Source organism: Lepidochelys kempii, chromosome 24 (assembly GCF_965140265.1).
Source record: "Lepidochelys kempii isolate rLepKem1 chromosome 24, rLepKem1.hap2, whole genome shotgun sequence".
Lineage (NCBI taxonomy): Eukaryota > Metazoa > Chordata > Testudines > Cheloniidae > Lepidochelys > Lepidochelys kempii.
Genome location: NC_133279.1, coordinates 1,024,263 through 1,041,667, shown reverse-complemented (window position 1 = coordinate 1,041,667; position 17,405 = coordinate 1,024,263). Strand labels below are relative to the sequence as shown.

The following is a 17,405-nucleotide window of genomic DNA, read 5'->3' as shown; positions in this document are numbered from 1 at the left end:
AGGAGGGCCCAGGGACCTTGCCAGCCCATTTAAATCCCTCAAATGCAGAACCCATAAACCACACTGTCATAGCACCGTCAGATAACCATCCCCATCCCCGCAGCATAGAAAAGCTCGGCCAGTCAGTGGGTGTGGCACCAGCACTCTTCCATAGGACTTCAAGCAATCCAAGTTCCCCTTTAACGAGCCCCAGCAACCTAGACCAGGCCGTCATTGTGCTCTGTAGTGACCTGGCACCTAGTCCAGGCACCTGGAAAGTGGTGAACGGTCTCTTGCTCTCGGTGGCTCCGTCTCCCATAAGCTCCTGCCCGAGGGCCCAGGAGAGATCCTGAGGATTCCCCTACTCAGGCTGGGACAGTGGAAGCACAGAGGCCACGCAGCTGAGGGGCCAGGCCAAACCTGAGTGGCGCTGCGATCCCATGCACAGATAGCAGTGCCAGCGGGGTCAGGCAGCGGGGGGGAAAGGCACTTGAGAGGGAGAGAAGAGGGTCAGTGCCCGTCCTTCAAAGGGCCAGCGAAGGTCCCTGCAGTCCCTGGCACAGGTCCGCCCAGGTACAGCTGATTTCACCATCTCCATGGCAGGATGGGCTGCTTCAGGCATGAGCCTGTGCGTCAGGAGCTGTGGGTTCAGTTCCTGCAAGATCTGGGGCAAATCACGTAATCCCTCTGTGCCGCCGTCTGTAAATGGAGAGAACAATCCTTCCTTTCCGCGTAGGGAGCGCGCACAAGCCATCAGGATGGGGCAATGCCACAGTGTGACCTGAATCACTTGGTAAGCCAGGCTTATGTGAACAACGTACACCTCGGGACGCTGGTGCACTGCCGAGCTGGAGGACTGTGTCCTGGAAAGTCGTAGGGCAGATAACCAACTGAACCTGAGCTTGCAGTGCACTGCTGGCTGAGCAAGTCACTGTGATAGCAACGTGGAAACAAATACTGAACTGGGACAGGACCGTGTCCAGGGCATCGGTGAGACCATTCCTGCAATCCTGGGGGCAGTTCTGGTGTCCACACTGCCAAAAGCATGTTGAAAAATCGGAAGGGGTTTATAAAGAGCTACAAGAATAATTCCAGGCCTGGAAAAAACCGCCTTATAGTGAGAGACTTAGGGAGCTCAATCTGTTTAGTATAACCAAAAGAAGATTAAGTGTTGATTTGACCATAGTCTGAAAGTACCTACACGGGGTGAAAAAACAGGCTAGTAAATTATTACTCTTTAATCTAGCGAGGCAGAATGTGATCCTGTGGCTGAAGCCAGACAAATTCAAACTAGAACTGAGGGGAGAGTTTTTAACGGGGAGGGAAATTACCCATTGGAACACCTTTCTTAGGAACCTGGTGGATTCTCTGTCACTTGAAATCTTTCAGTCAGGTTTGACTGTCTTGCTAAAAGATCTGCTGTAGCTCACTCAGAAGTTATGGCCTGGATGCAGGAATTAGGAGAAGCTTAGACAAATACCTGTCAGGAATGGTCTAGATAACATGGAGTCCTGCCATGAGTGCAGGGGACTAGACTAGATGACCTCTTAAGGTCCCTTCCAGTCCTATGATTCTATGATTACAGGGTGAAATTGCAGGAGATCACAACAACCCCCTTTGGCCTTAAAGATCTCAGACTCTGAACCATGGCTGTTCATGCTGTACACTCTAAATTAGGGTCCGTCTCTCACTATGGTTCGTACAGACCCTAGCACAATATGGGCCCGACCGTAATACAATTATCATTGCCTGGGGAGCAAAAGCACAAGTCCAGGTTGCAAGAAAGTTTTAATGACCTAGAGCACAAGGTCTGTAGCACAGTGCCCAGCACAGGGGTGGAGGGACATTCCTTGATTGGGGTCTCTAAACAAAGCTCTAATATCAATATTAGCCCCCTATTTTCACCCCTCTGACTTGCCAATAACTCCTTTCGGTCTGAAGCTCAAACTCCCCCAGCAGATTGCTCCTGTTAAACCCAGCTGAGCCTGGGGGCTGGTGACCCTCCAAAACAGAAACCTGGCATGAGGCAGCTGGTTATTGGGGCTTTTGGTTTGCATCTCCGGTGGCAGCAAACCCACAGGGAGCTGATTCAGTGCTGCAAAGCAGACAGCCTGGATTACTTGGCATGGCTTTGGAGACATTCTTCGGTTGATAGTGGCTCGGTTCAGACTTCAAGGATGTGATGTGATAGCATTTTGTTCAGTGCTAACTCCAACAAGACATCGAAGGTCAAGCTGAGTTCTCAGGCCCTAGGCTAGGCCCTAGCAGCACACAGGGGATTTCACCAGGGCCAAGGATTGAGTCCTCCATGACTCCTCTAGGTTTGTGCTCATATCTGGCCCCCACTGGCAGAGAAAACCCTGGCGTGCTGTCTGTACAGACCAGATTAAAGGCAAAACATGGTTTCCTGGTGTTTTACAGCCATTTCCGGGCATAGCTGCTCCTGCTCTACCAGCAATATGCATGAGCACAACTCTAAGAGGGGTTCGGTTTGTCACAGGTTCCAGGAATCCAGACTGAGGCTCCCCTTTCCCAGTGCACCCGCCCCCTGGGATGACAGCGACGCAGGGTACAGCCAGTGAAGTTAATCTGGGCAGGCCCATCTGCCCTAGGAAACTCCATCCTTTCCTTGCATAGCAGTAGCAGCGGCTAACTCAAAGCGGGTCTGTGTAGGGCAGGACAGCATCGTCTGTGCATGGCAGTGCAAAGCACGAGGTGTTGATCTGCTGACTCCACACTGACACTGGCTGGAAGTGAGGAGGCCAGAGCTGGATATGGCTCGCTTCATTCTTGGCTGTAATATCCTCCGAGCTACCAAGCACAACGTGCGGAAGATGGAATCTGCCTAGCCAGGGAAGAGGCACGGAAGAGGTGCAGCTGGAAGGTGTTGCCTGTCTCTCCCTCAGCAAGCTGGAGAACTGAGTAGCTTCGGCAGGTGCTTTGAGCTAACGAAGTGGCGCTGCCAGCGCCCTTCCCGCGGGGCTCCAGGAGAGAGCAGCACTCACGTTCCTGCCCAGTTCCCCCCAGGGAGACCCCAACTGCCTGCACGGCAAAGAGGTGAACAGCAGATATGGCACCGCTGACAGGAAGGACCTGCCATTGTCTGCACCAGCCCTTTGGAACGGCCGTACCCTAGTGCACGAATGACTAGGTTCTGGTGGCGGACTGGCCTGCGGTGAGCAGCCAGCTGGGACAGTACTTTGCCCAGCAGTGGGGTCTTTCATCTAAGGCTTCACCAGCAAGCACTGATTAGACCTTGCAGTGCGAGCTTGGGAGGGATACACGAGGACCGGTCTGCCTACCCTGGGGTGCACAGCAGGACAGGGAGTGGAGAGCTCTTGGCCAGGTGGTGACCAGCTGTGGGGAATATCCTTGAGTGCTTACACACCGGGAGCTTAGTCTGGTTCCTTACGTCAGGTCTGGGCTAGTCCTGGTGCTACATCCCCGGCTGTGTCTCTGGGAGTTAGGAGAGGATTTTGAGAGACAGCCTCCATGTATGGGACCAGAACTGAGCCACCGAGAGAGAGGCGAATGCTGCGGAGGGGGCTCTCCGCTGCCCAAACAGGCAGTGCCGCTCCTCTGAGCAATGACCAGCTTGCAAGGGTGAAGGCTGGGCAGTGAGCAGGTGCTTCCCAAAGCAGAGAGAGACAAGTCTAGAGAAAAGAGAAGGGAGGGAGAGACCCAAAGATCCAAGGGAGGGGGAGGAGAGGGTAGAGAAGCAGCTCCGGGGTGGTTTGAGCAGGCAGCTGGGAGTCAGCGCAGAGGCCTGTGAGTCCTCAGAGCGCATCTCCTCACCCCTCATTGGCAGCCCAGTTCCTCCCCGCAGACAGACTATGCTGCTCCCCCGCTCCATGATTTCCCCAGCCCACGTGGGCTGGAAAAGCTCATCTGGGGGTGGGGGGGGAGGGAGCAGGCCCCAGGCTCCCAATAGCACTTCCAGCCCGGCCAGCCAGAGCCAGCGGTATTGTTAGGCAAATGGCAGGTGCAGGGCAAACATGCAAACGAGGCCACTGAGAGTCCTTCTGATCAATTAGCTACTCTGGCTTCCCCGTGCTTTTATCGCTGCTCTGCATCAAACAGCCCCTGGCCCCCAGCAGCGCAGAGACAGAGACAGGGCCACACACGCTCCGACTCAACAGGCTGAGGATTGCCAGCATTGGAGCCTCTGGCCTACCCCTCCCCCTCCCTGTCTGTCTGTCCATCCATCAGGTACTTCCACGGGCGCCCTACCATAGTGCCAGAGTATCTCGCAGTACCCCCACGGCCAGTGCTGTGCTCCCTGCACTCCATGCTCTTCTCTCTCCCCTCCCTGTTCTCTCCCTGAGGTGGGATTGTTTGGCCCAGCACCTGGCGCTGCGGGGTCCCGATCTGACAGGCTCCTGGCAATGCAGCTAACCCATAACCATTGCCTCTCCCTCCACACAGGTAGGTCTCACCATCATCTTGGTTACTGGGCAGCTGCCTCTCTGGCCTGGACAAATGCAGTCTGGCCTGCTGAGAGCCATGCAGAGATCGTTTCCCCAGCCTGTCCCTCTCTCCATGTCACTTTGCTCTCACACCCCAAGTAAGCTGCTGGTCTTTGCTTTCCAGGCCCTTCCCCACCCCTCCCCAGCTTCCTATCCTCTCTTATTCACAGCTGAGCTTTTGAAGCTCACCTCTGATTGGCCCATAACACCAGCCTCCAGTGCCCACTTGTTACATTCTCAAATAAGCCACTGTGTACTTTCTCCTGCGCTGCCCCTCACGACACCCCCAGAGCCACTTCTGCACCCACCTTCCAATCCCTCTGCCAAACTCTCCTTTGCTGTGATGCGTACAAAGATCTGGACAATGGTTCGGCTACTGGGGTGCAGAGCCCACGGCCTGGCATGCTGACCAGCACTGTCTCACTGTTCACTTGTGCTCCCGTCTGCCTGGCTGTCTCCCTCTGGTGTCTCTTGGCTTATACGCGGGTTGGGAGCTCCTTGTGGCAGGGACTGTCTTTTTGTTCTGTGTTTGTCCAGCTCCTAGCGCCACAGTAATAATACAGCAGAGGTGGGTGGCCACTTCCAGAAAAGGTTTTCAGGTAATGAGAGGCCAGAGACTCCTCGGCCATGGAGGGAGGCTGGGAAATGACCTCTCAGCTGAACGGCAGACGGGGCCAATGCCAGCGAGTTTTGCCCCTCCCCGGTCAATGCCACGCAGCTGGTCTTAAAGAGATGCCTGCAAGGAATTTTTATCTCCACCGTCTTACAAACATGTCCCATGCACCCAGCTGTGCTCATCTGCCTATTCCCTTCCCCCTTCTGTCCACCGCTCAGTCAGTTTCCTAGGGCTCCCTTAGTTGCTGAGGGCCCTCAGGCGGCAGCCCTGCCTCAGTTGCCCTACGTGTAGGGGCATGAGATTGTGAAAGTCTTGAAGGGAGCTGGATCGAGGGTAGAGCCTCTGCTCCCTGACTCACCCCTTGTCACTGCTTGGACAGAGAGGGTGCTAACGGGGGAGCAGAGGGGTACGAATTGGCAGCAAGAACGAAATGGGTTCAAAGAGACAGCAAATAGAGAGCAGGGCGCCAGCAGAGGCAGCTGATGTGCATGGAGTCAAGGGAAAATCAGCAGCTAGATCCCCCATCTGTGCCCACAAAGTGCTCAGTGCTTAAGTGCTGCCTGGCAAGCTGTGGCACTGTGGGTGTCTGTCTCACCCCGAGGACAGCCTGCCTCTCCAAACCTGTCACCGTCAGACTGAGGCTCCGGGAAAGCCGCTGAGCTCAGCCCCAAGTGCTAATTCCCACTTGGAAGGGTTTAATTAGGAACCTCCATGGACAGATCTTTGCCATGCTGGGGGAGGCTGGGGAAATGCCAGTCATGCCCTGCAAGATGCCAGCAGCTGTCAGTACCCCTTCCCGTGTCATGACTAACATGATCCTGCTGTCAAGCCACGTCTCTGTTCTGGCCCCAGAACAACGCGGAGAGCATTTGTGACCCCGTAACCTCCCTGTGCCTGTGGGTGGCCTGGCGGGGTTGTGAAATGAATAGTCCGGAAGGAGACGTATCCCTGCATCCCCACCAGGCTAGAAGTGCACTCGCTGCCCCACATTCACACCTTGTACGGGGCCGTCTCCACAGCAAGCTCAAGTCCCAGCGAGACGCTCGCCCAGAGCTGCTGTGTAACTGTGTTGTCATGACAGTTGCTATCAGCGAAGCTAGAGCGAGAGCCCAGGCCTTGGGGCTTGGCAAGTTATTTTGCACCTTCTGTGTGTCCAGCAGCTCCCCCTGCACTATTCCACAGGAGACTGTGCCCAGCAGAATAGGGCTGGGCCCAGCCATCTGAGCCAGCCCGGCCTTCGCTGGTGAGCTGAATGACCCCAGCTGCCCGCACCGCTCCTCCAGATACAGTTTAGGACACTGGAGACCAGTCTCCCCTTGTAACACTTGTGTGACTTGGAGGATAGGCTCTGTCCATTGGTCAAACCCTGACTGGGAGGATCCGTTGAGTGGGGTCTGTCGTCCTGCCAAGGACTGCCGGGGAGCCTGGCACAGCAGAATGGGGCTGCTGGTGAGAACGGAGAGGGCTGCATGCACACAGCCTCCCTGGACAGCAGCAGCGAAGCCTGGCCAGGCAGCCCTCCGCTGGGTACTTTAGGAAGGCGCTGCCCACAGAAACCTGGGTTCCCATTTTCAGGAAGCCATTGATTTATTTTCACTGGCCTGGCCTGGGCTGGGCCAGCTGGTAAGTATTCCTGGACCCCACGATCCCAGGGCGGGCAGGGGTGTTGCATAGCCAGCTAGCTGTCCTTTCACAGCACCACACCCAAATCCCCTGGGTTTGCTCACATGGCACCCGCAAAGCACGCTCACACACAAAATCCTTGGCTCCTGCATCCTGCTCCCTCGCTACATCTACATGGCGAAGAGAACCCCACGGCAGTGAGTCCCAGAGCCCAGGTCAGCTTACTCAGGCTCATGCTACGGGGCTGAACTTAGCAGTGGAGACCTTCCCGCTCGGGCTCCGAGACCCTCCCCCATTGCTGGGTGCCAGCCCAAGCAGGAACGTTACCCCGTAGTGAAAACCCGAGTCAGCTGACACAGGCCCTGCGACTTGCTGCCCCTGGGTTTTGTTTTTGCAGTGCAGATGTACCCCAGAGGCTCTAGGGGTGCCTGCCTTAGGGAGGGAGAGCTCTGTATGGAGCCCACATCATTGATTCAGCCCTTCATCTCTGGGAAACCTTAGAATTGCCAAGCCACTGAGCCCCTCTCCAGGGCTGTAAACACCTGTGGGAAGAAGGGAAGAGTACCATCTCCTCCCCTTCATGCCCTGTGCTGAGGGCATGCACACCACTCACTGCTCCAAGGAGAAGCCTCGTTAATCCAACACCCCCCCAGCCCACCCCCAGCTTACCTCTCGCAGACACGGACTGTCCAGGCGGCAATGATCCACAGGGAGATGCTGAAGACCAGCAGCACTGTGCCGGGGCAGATGGTCATGAGAGTCTTCATGACGAAGCGGGTGTTGAAGTTGATTTTGTTGAGTGCCCCGATGCTGCGTGATGAGGCGTCAGTGAAGAGCTTGCTGTGCAGCAGCATGACCCGGGCAATCAGGTACAGGCGGAGGAACATGGGGATGGAGAGGATGATGTCCACATCAGCCTCTGCCCTCGAGGGTGTGTAGGAGAAGGCCAGACGTGCTGTCCAGAAAAATTTGTACTCCCCAGGGATGGGGTGTATGGCACAAACCAGCATCTCCAGGCTGATGTAAAGGATGCGCTCATAAGTCATTGCTATCCGCCAGTCATCAGCGCCATTGTCGATCACGAAGAGCTAGCAGGATGGAAGGCACGTGATTAGAGAGAGCACCCGGTTAGCGACACGCTGCCTTCCTTCCCATGGGCTACCCTGCAGGGCCCAGCCCCAGGGAATGGAGACCGCAGGCAGAACGTGAGGGAATTCATACTGGCTACGGTACAGGGTCCAGAATCCCAATGTGAGCTCTGGGCCCTGCCCCAAAGCATTCACAGTCCAAAGAGCGGGATGGGGAAACAGAGGGGAGGCAGTTTGCCCAGCGGCGAAACAGGACCCAGGTGTCCTGACACTGTGTCCCATGCCCGAGCTGCCCCATTTAGGCACAGAGGCTTTCTTGGCTTGACTTGTAGCAGCTGCCCCCAGGAAGCCCCAGGACTCAGGTTCTAATCCTACCACTGACACCAACCTCCTGCTAATGCTTACTCAGGCAGGCAGTGCCGCGGGAATCGTGTAAGTCATAGCAGCACAGACGGGCAAGATCAGGCCCATAGCTTTTCATAGTCATCCTTGGGCACCTGTGGTGCGTGGAGGTAACTTGTGCTCACTTAGCCCTGCCTGATTGGAGCAGCAGTTGGGTGGGCAGCCACACGTGTGCCGGACCCGGCTGAGCAGCCTGCGAGCACAGCTCAGCAGCAGGGTCACTGCAGTCAATAAAGCAGGCTGGAAGGAGGGTCAGCAGGGAACCGGCTGAATTGCTGGACTCCAGCATGGGAGAGTGTTTATAAACTCCAGAGCAAGTTCAAGGTCCGGTTTCTCCTGGGGAGCCCACGGACTGGAACCGGCTTAGGTGAGGTTATTTATACCAGGACAGAACACTCTGGGGAAAAGCTTTCCCTCTCCAGCTCTCATCCCTGAATTTCTCTGTCTACCACCGGTTCACACAGGCACACTGCTAGGGGCGGAGGGTTCTCCAGCTGCTTTAAAAACTAAACAAACAAACAGAGCGGGGAGGCTCCACACCAGGGTGGTAGAAAGGCCTGTCTACACTAGCACAGGGGCTCAACCCCACAGCACAAGCCAGCTGAGTGCAGAGCAGCCCTAGCTCTAGCACTGCCAGCCGTACTGCCTTAGAACAAGGGAGGCCAGGCGCAGCGAGAGCCGGTGCAAGACAGCCGCATGGAGAGGGGGCCACCAGCCCCAAGGCAGTTAGGTGAGCTGCATGCCAGGGCCAGACAGTTGCAGGCTGCCTTGAGGTGGCTACTGTCTGGCAGACCTTGGACTGGGCACAGGTGATGGCCACCTGCTGGGCTGCTTTGGTGCAAGGGAGTGGCTCATGCAGCTTTTCAGCTGGCCCCATTTGAAGAGGGGCAGCCCCTCTGTGCATGTGTCATGATGGGACTTGAGTAGCCACAGGCACCACCCAAACCCAGCAGTCCTAGTGGATGCTGCAGCAGGAACCACCAGATAAAAGCTCTGGGGATTAGCAGGGGCCGAACCAGAAAGAAATGGAGATTGTGGTCTGCGTCCTGCACCTTTGGCTTGCGAACGCAGGGACAGAGCGCTGTACCCGGAGTGCAGGGCCTGCCTCACCACTCTCAGGGCCCTTCTCCCCCAGCCTCTTGTGCCAGACGCTGGGCGTAGCAAGAGCCACCCCCTGCGTTGATGAGCTTGCTGTCTAAACAGAGCACGGGCAGGAGGGGAAACAGAATCCCAGGGAGGGCAGGTGACTTGCACAGGGCCACCCAGCAGGACAATGGCAGAGCCAGGAACAGAAGCCAGGTCTCCTGGCTCCCAGCCTCATGCCTTATCTAGCCCATGGTGCCTCTCTAGAGTGCACAGCAGAGCCTGCAGGGGACCCAGGGCCAACCCAGGGCTGCAGAGCTCAGGCCACCCCAGTGCTCTGCGTCAGCCAAGGAACTGCCTGAACTGCCTTAGTGCGGTGGGGCCTTCTCCAGCCCCCTTTGCTCTCAGCTGCCTCCCCTCCCAATTCATTTGTTGCTCACGCTTTGCCTTAGAATGGCCCAGCCCCCAGCTTCCATGCTGAGCATTGCACTGTCAATTAACATGACTGAATGGCCCTTAAAGGCCCCCTTGCTCCCAACTGCTGATGGAAGGCAAAATCAGAGCAATACAATGGGGCAGCCAGCTTTTCAACTGCAACACCCAGGCACCCTGCTGTGAGGAAAGATCCCATCAGGTTCCCATGGCAACAGCAGGTTCAGCCAAGCAGCGAGGAAGGACTGGCTAAGGAAGCAGGGTCTCCTTGGCTTTGAAGGTCAGGCTGGCTGCACTGGGGACACCACACTGGAACGCACCAGGGCTGGAGCCTGAAACCCTTGTTTATCTGCATAGCTCTTGCTCCCATGGGGGTTGAGAATCCTGGGTCCCAACGCTGCCTATGTGGGGCTCTGATGGGGCAGTGCATTATTGTATTCATTAAGCACTGACCATCACTCAACTCCATAAGACACGCAGAGGGAGACTTGGTTTCCACTCCACAGAGCTTACACTCAAACCACTTCTTCAGCTCCTTTTTGCTAAGTAAAGCCCAGCTCTACCCCCGTCACAGCCTGGCTCAGCAGAGCTTTGAAAAGACGCTGAGGCTAGGAGTCCTAGGCATGACAGCCAGGCTGGCTGCTCGCTGCCAGGGCAGACCCTGCTCGCTGGGTCTCAGAGGACAGCATCGAAGGGGTTCCCAGACTGACAGAGCAAGGACAGCAGCAGCACAAAGCGATGGCTCTGGGCTCAGTCACAGGACAACCAAGCAGGAGTCTCCTCCAACCACTGACCCCGAGACTGGAGAACACACTAGAGAACAAACCGGCACAGGGCGCAGGGCAGGGGGGAAGGGGATGGGAACTCCTCGGGCTTTTCCATCCCTGGTTTGTGATTCCTAGCAGCTCAGTGGGAGGGACGGGCACGCCAGGCACCGTTGGACAAACGGCTCTCTAGCTTGGAGAGCTAGGCTTGCCAGAGACTCAAACTGGAGTCGTCATGTTCGCTGACGCATCACCCCCTCCCCTTTCACTTTAGTTACACAGATGTTCCATCACTGTGGGGAAGGGGGAGGGGGGGTGCTGAGCTCAGGGGCCTGGTAGGGTTGTCCCTCCTTTACCCCACTCTCACCAGCCACATAAGTAATTAGAGCCCCCAAAACGTGCAGTCTAAAGAAAGACACAGGGTCAGAGGGGAGCACGGAAGAGACTGTCCTGGGTCCTGCAGCAGGCAGCTCCAAGACCAGATCTCAGGCCTCCTGGCCAATGTATTCCCTTGAGCAGATCCCGGAAGATACTGGCTCCCATGTGGCCAGGACCCCAGTCTCATTTCCCCACTTGCCCAGCCAGGGACAGCAAGCTGCTCTGAGCAGCTCTGCCTGGGGCTGGGTGTGAGCATCCGTCTTGGGCGAACAAACCCACAGGCTGACTCAGTCAGCTACTTGGCCTCTCTGCCCTGGTCTCTTTGGAAAGCTCCGCAGCTTGTAGCTGCTTTGTGTAAGCAATTGTTCATAAAAATGCTACAAACTGTCAGGACGCTGCTCGAGGTGGTAGCAGCTGACAGTCCATTCCTCCCTGTGAAGAGTATGACAAACAGCAAAGGAAATAGCCCAAAAGCTGTTTGCCTCCTGGGGTGGGTGGGGTGATTTCATGTTTGTTGGTTGTAATCTTACCCCACCAGCAGGGAAGCGAAAAGGGGTTGTGTGTGTGGTTTTTTAAAGCTTTTGCCTTTGTAAAGTTCTCTCCAGCATGCAGGCTAGGAGTGCACCGTCGCTACTAGGGTTTCCATGGAAACCACATCCAAAATCCAGTAATATCCAAATAGGCTTCCCCAGGATTGCCAGTAGGGAAAGGCGCGAGCGCACTTGCCACAGTGGCTAGGAAACAACAATGCAGCTGGAGAACAGGGAAGGAAGAAACCAAGACGCTCATGCCTCTGTTAAGAAGCATGGGCCTGCAACCATTGGTGTGGGAGAAGTTCCAGTTGGGGCAGCATCCCGGGCACCCGCTCTGGCGTTTGCTGCCACTTCCCACGTGCCCTCTTATAGCTGGGGATTCAAGCACGCTGCAGAGTGTCACAGGAGCGCACACCTGGCTCCTACAGGGCTCATCAAGGGATGACTTTTCCTTAGTGCTCGGGGCAGGGCTGCTGAGAGGAGCCTGATCTGAGGCTCTGCTTCGGCCCTTGACTTCACTCTCAGGGAGGAGGGGCCATTGGCATGGGCAGCTGGGCACATCCTTTCAAGCCGACATTGCAGTGCATGCGTCTGCATAAAGCTGGGACTTTCAGGACAACAACAGCTGTTGTACACCCCAGCCAGGGTGTCTGCCTCCTTCAGAGCTTCCTGCACACTGCCCTCCAGCTCTGCCAGGGCACAGGCAGTTCCTTCTGGGCAGCCGGGAGCCAGCTCCGGGGGCTCTGACCTTCAGAGTGTTTTACACCTAAATCAGTCACAGCCAAGCCCTTTCCGAAAGCCAGCCCTGCCACACGCCTGCTCGCCTTCTGCACAACATGCGGCGGGCTGAGCCTGTGAGGAAGAAGTGACGCTTGCTCCACAGGCACCATCTTTAGAGCAGACAATTCACGTGCTGAGGGGCTGGATCCTGCTTGGTTAAAGTCAAGGGGAGCAGAATAGGGCGGTTCTGTGTGCTGTGGGGATCAGTCCTGATTTCAGCTGTCTGTGGCCACACCCATACAAGCCCTCCGTGCAGAGATAACTGCCATGAGCTTGATTTGGTAGGTGCCAGTTACCCTGGTTTCAAGCAGGGTTCAGCTCCACAGCTGCGGAGCCTGCGCTGGTGCAGCTGTGCATTGGGCCAGGCCGCAGAGAATGCACCTGCTGCTTTAAGCACTCCCAGTTCTGCAAAACCCTCCAGCAGATGCTTAATTTTAAACACGAGTGCACGGCTGAATCTGCTCCCCAGTTCCTGGTTAGCTCTCTCGCTTAGTCTGCTGGGGGAGGCAAAGCAGGATGGGGTTCAAAGGCACAAAGGACAATTCGGCACCCAGCTCTCCCCCACGTGCACCTTTGAAAATCTCCTCCTTATGTTCTCATCTACAGGTCATGGAAGACGGAGGTGCAATGTGGGGCCACTAACAGTGATGTTGACCATGTGACTACAATGCAGCCCCCCCCCGTTTATATACATGCCGACTCCTGATGCATCCTGCAGCAGCAGGGTGAGAAATCCATTTGCGGTTGCCCAGAGAGTACTAATTAATGACACAAAGAGGTAGAAAATGGGAGAGGATTCAGTTTCCCTTCCCCATGCCTGGCCACAAACCAAAGAAAAGAGCCATGCTTAAGGAAAGTTCTCCTTTTGCTAATAGCAGGGATGCGACTCCCAGCCCAACCTCCAGCAAGTGCTCCCAACCAGCCTACCAGTTAATATCCGCTATCGTCAGAGCAGAGTTAAAACCCACAGTGACAAAGGCTGGAGTGCACAGTTGGACCCCAGCCATACGTGCTGTCTTTATCGTTCCAAAGAGCCTGAGCAGTGGGGAAGGGCCCTCTCGGTCTGTCTCATTTACACCCCCTGCCTTTCCTTGGGGGCATGGCATTGTACTGGTGCTTGGAACATGGTCTGCATTGAGTCTATTGCTCTGGGTTCTGACACCTTGCTCATCAGCAGGGTGCTGGAAATGAAAAGAGGCCTTCCCCTATGCAGGAGGCTGGGGGTACTATCCCCACAGCACCCCTAGCCTCAGCCAGCTCACCACCAAGCCACATCCTTACAGGAGTGCTATTGAGGCAGGCTCTAACATTAACTGCCAGAAGCCTGAGCAGACAGCGATGGTCCTTGTCCACTGTTCTGGGGGCCGTTGCCAGCTTTCCCTGTAGTTAGCTTGCCTAACACTTTCCATCATAAAAGATTCTTATGTCCTTTTCTTTGAGAAGCTGTAACATCTTCATTGTTTGCAGCAGGCCTTTGAACTTCGGCAGGGACAAAGCCTTGACACTGGTGCCCTGCCTTTTGCTAGGGCCAGGCAACTCCATTCAGCTTAGGCAGAGTTATAAACTCTTTAAAAATTCACCATGATCCTTTTCTCACTTGCGTTCCTCAGGCAACGTTGGCAGCCTGCCAGAATAACACTGTCACGGAGTCCCTGGCGATGCTCTGGACCTGCTCCCTACAAAGCCAGGCAGGACTCTGGGGAAGTCTCCTTTCTGGGAGCAGCCTGTCTGCAGGACACACAGCTCACCCGGCTTCCACCTTCCTGGGTCTGACCTCGGAGCATTCAGCCTCCTCTGCCCCTCCGTGCGCTTCCCACAGCCAGTCTGCCCAGGCGGGGTCCTGGGGAAGCCAGAGGGTCCTGCCCCCCAACTCCACAGTCAGACGGGACTCTCAGCCAGCCAGTAATACAGAGGTTTATTAGATGACAGGAACATGGTCTTAACACAGAGCTTGTAGGTGCAGAGAACAGGACCCCTCAGCCGGGTCCATTTTGAGGGGCAGTGAGCCACACAACCCCGTCTGCACTTCACTCCATGTCCCCAGCCAGACCCAAACTGACTCTCTCCAGCCCCTCCTCCTCTGGGCTTTGTCCCTTTCCCGGCCAGGAGGGCACCGGATTCCTTTGTTCTCCAACCCTTTAGCTCTCACCTTGCAGGGGGGAAGGGCCCAGGCCATCAGTTGCCAGGAGACAGGGTGTCAGCCATTCTCTGTGTCCAGACCCCTGCACACACCTGCCCTCTAGGGCTCTGCAATGATCATACCCCCTTACCCCACCCCCTAGATACTTAAGAACTGCCTAGGGGAAACTGAGGCACCCCCACAATATTCAGAGGAAACATTAAGAACAGTCCCACTTCGTCACAAACACTGACCACAAATGCTCTACAGAGCTGGGCCCACGCTGCAGCCAAAGCAACGGCAGCACCCATGGCACTTGGAACCTGGGGCGAAAAGAAGTTTGGGCAAGTCCCCGCCCTGCTCTCTGCCTCAATTTCCCTATCTGTAAAATGGGTTACCCATCTCCTGGGGAGCCATGATGCTTATGTGGCTAATGTGCATCCAACATAGGGAGAGGGGAAATTGTTATGTTTGTTCCAAGTGTTAGTAATCGTATTAGGAGAAGCTGCCCACAATGAGCACCTCAGCTGGCCTTGGCCAATGCCTGCTCCTCGGGTAGCACAGAGCCCACACTGGATAAGAGATGCTCAGCACTGCCATTTATATATGCTACACATTGCACCCTACATTGTCAGGGGAGGGAAAGGGGGCCCTACTTTTCTCTCCCCCAAACGCCTCTGTTACAGGCCAGGTTCTGGATCAGCTGGCAGCCTGTTCTGCTCAAGAACGGATCGCTCGGACCTTAAGAGTGAGGTAATTGGTTCATTAGCATTCTCAGCCTGCAAGCCATTAGCTGAGAGCGAGAAACCCCAATCCCTGTAGGAGAGGACAAGCTCTCATCTTTGCTCTTGGAAATCAGTGCACATCTGCTTCCTGCACTGGGCATCCCTGCTTGGGGGCTGGGGGAGGGAGCAGCAGACAAGCTTCACCCCATGTGACCTAATAAAGTCAGACAGAACAGGCAGATAGCCTGCCTTGAGCTACCAGCCAGCCAGGATTCCCTGATGACACCGTCTCAAGAGATGCAGCATCAGGCCCCTCCATTCAGTGCTACTTCTTCCACAGAACTGGCTTGAATTTGGAAAAGAAATGGGTCCCTGCCTAGTTGGTTTTCAGACCCCCTAATAGAGAAGGGACGTGCCTATATCCCAGTCCTCAGCCAACCTGTGCCCATGCCCTGGAGGTTGTTTGGCTGAGGCCTGGCTCAGCCCCTCCCTCCCCATGTTGGAAAGGTGCACCCCCCCGGAACTGCTGACCCAGCCAGGCCAACGTTCAGCACTACCTTTTACCGGAGGTAGTGGGAGGTGAAGCAGCTTCATGTGACTAAACAGAACAAGCAGCTGTGGACAGCCTAATCTCCCCAGCATCTGCCTTCAGCCTTAAAGCTGCCCCCCCCCCACCCCCTTCTGCTCTGCTCAGAGAAGTCCAACAACAGAGAGCAAGAGCGCGACACGGTCCTCTCATCTGCACCACCAGGTCTGCACTGAGGGCACGGAGATCACGCTGATGGCAAGAGGGGAGGCAGAGACGGTCTCACCCCAGCTCTCTGCAGGACCTGGCCCACATGGCTAGGGCCTCTCACTGTTACTGGAACGTCAGTAACACTTGACGTCAGCCTCTCCTAAGGAAAGGCCAGGTTCCCTTGTCTGTAAAGGTCACAGGCACCAGGCCAACTCTCCTGATGGAAGGGAGGGATTCCATCGGATACAAACTGCAAGGGAGCCAGCACGGAGCCTTGGAGAAGGTCCAGTCTCTCAGGAAGCAACCTGCAGCACCCACAGCCAGTATCCTCATCTGCTCCCCCTGCTCTGAGCCCCTCACAAGCGACAGGCTCAGTCCGACACAGGAGACAGGGAAACCCTCACCCCTTGGCCTTGCCTGTTCTTTTCCTCACGCCCAGTGGTGGTGGCTGGGTGCTGTGGTGGTGGGAGACGCTCACTGCTCAGGAAGCCGCTCACCCTCATTTTGTTAACTTCATAGGAGTGGAGCAGCAAACGGCCCTGAAACCAGAGTCAAGTACTCCCAAGTTCCCTAACGTGTCTCTGAGCCCACCCCATCCATGCCTGCGGGCAACTCAGCTACAGGCAGGTCACCCATGGGCTGGAGGAGGGGCTCCAAATCTTTCTCAGAGAATAATCATCTGTCCTCGTTCATCTCCTCCCATTAGGTGTTCGTTCAGGCTTAAGCTCCCCTTCCTCCCCCAGCTGTCTTATATCCCAAAGCTGACTTAAAGGGTACAAGGAAAATTCAGCCTCTGATTGGTTGCAGCTGGAGCCTTCCTCACAGTGTTCCGCTGAGGGATTCCGGGCGAGCGCTGGTGCACTGCCCTGGGCTCCTGCAGTTCGTCTCTGGCTGCTAGGCCCTTCCTGGGGGTGGCGGTCAGTGGTGCTGAACCAAGCCGCAGGGCCTGAGCTGGGCTCCCCTAACCCTGTTATACAAGCTGACAGGGCAGGGGCTCAATTCAATCCCCCGGCCTCTCGAGAGAGAGGGAGCACTTGATCCGGTGTCTGGCTGTGGGTGCCTCACTGAAGCCACCTTCACCCCCAGTCTGGCTGTGGGTGCACAGACAGGCAAAGCCCATGGCACCAGGGGAGCCGAGCCCCAGGACAGAAGAGGCCTGAGAGCATAGGTGTGCTGCCCCCCAACTGGCTAGAGCCCCCATGGTGGGCAGGGTGCAACAGACCCTTCAGGGCCAGGTAAGCACTCGGCAGTCACGCTATCAGCAGGTCCAGTGGCTGCATGTGCACTGAGGCCTTGTCATGGCTACAGGAGCTGGCCCATCCCTACAATGCTGGATGTGGCACAGGCCCCCTGGATGGTGTAAATCAGTATAACCATCAAAGCCAATGAAGCGCCACCCATTTACACCCGCTGAAAATCTGGCCCAGACACTCCCCGTAGCTCTGAAGACATCCTCACCGGGAACCTGAGCTAAGCCCTCGTGGCTCGGCTACCTACCAATTCAGAGTTTATCTACCAGGACCCTCCCCACACATGGTTACAGGGTGGCAGCTCTGTGCTTCTCCAGCCGGTGAGAGCCCATCTTGTCTCCATTGTGCAGTCCTCACCCAGTAGGACAGTAGTGTCAGTCTGTGAGGGGGAGCAGGAATGTCTCAGCAACAGCCCCACCCACATTCTCATT

At 56.1% G+C, this 17,405-nt stretch overlaps 1 protein-coding gene and 1 long non-coding RNA gene across 4 annotated transcripts in view; one reads left to right on the top strand and one right to left on the bottom strand.

Moving 5' to 3' along the window:
• LOC140902638 (uncharacterized) overlaps positions 1 to 13,818 on the top strand; it is a 70,881-nt gene extending 57,063 nt beyond the window's left edge. The window contains exons 3-4 of the long non-coding RNA XR_012156099.1: positions 12,751 to 12,869; positions 13,755 to 13,818. This is a non-coding gene — a long non-coding RNA (uncharacterized lncRNA). The remainder of the gene's footprint in view (positions 1 to 12,750; positions 12,870 to 13,754) is intronic.
• KCNN3 (potassium calcium-activated channel subfamily N member 3) overlaps positions 1 to 17,405 on the bottom strand; it is an 82,470-nt gene that overhangs the window by 34,905 nt on the left and 30,160 nt on the right. For 2 of the 3 annotated variants that reach the window (XM_073322900.1, XM_073322901.1), the window contains exon 3: positions 7,354 to 7,772. In XM_073322900.1, the coding sequence (XP_073179001.1) occupies positions 7,354 to 7,772 (419 nt within the window). Of the gene's footprint in view, positions 1 to 7,353; positions 7,773 to 8,177; positions 8,274 to 17,405 lie in introns of those variants that run through there. The other variant, XM_073322902.1, reaches the window with a different exon arrangement.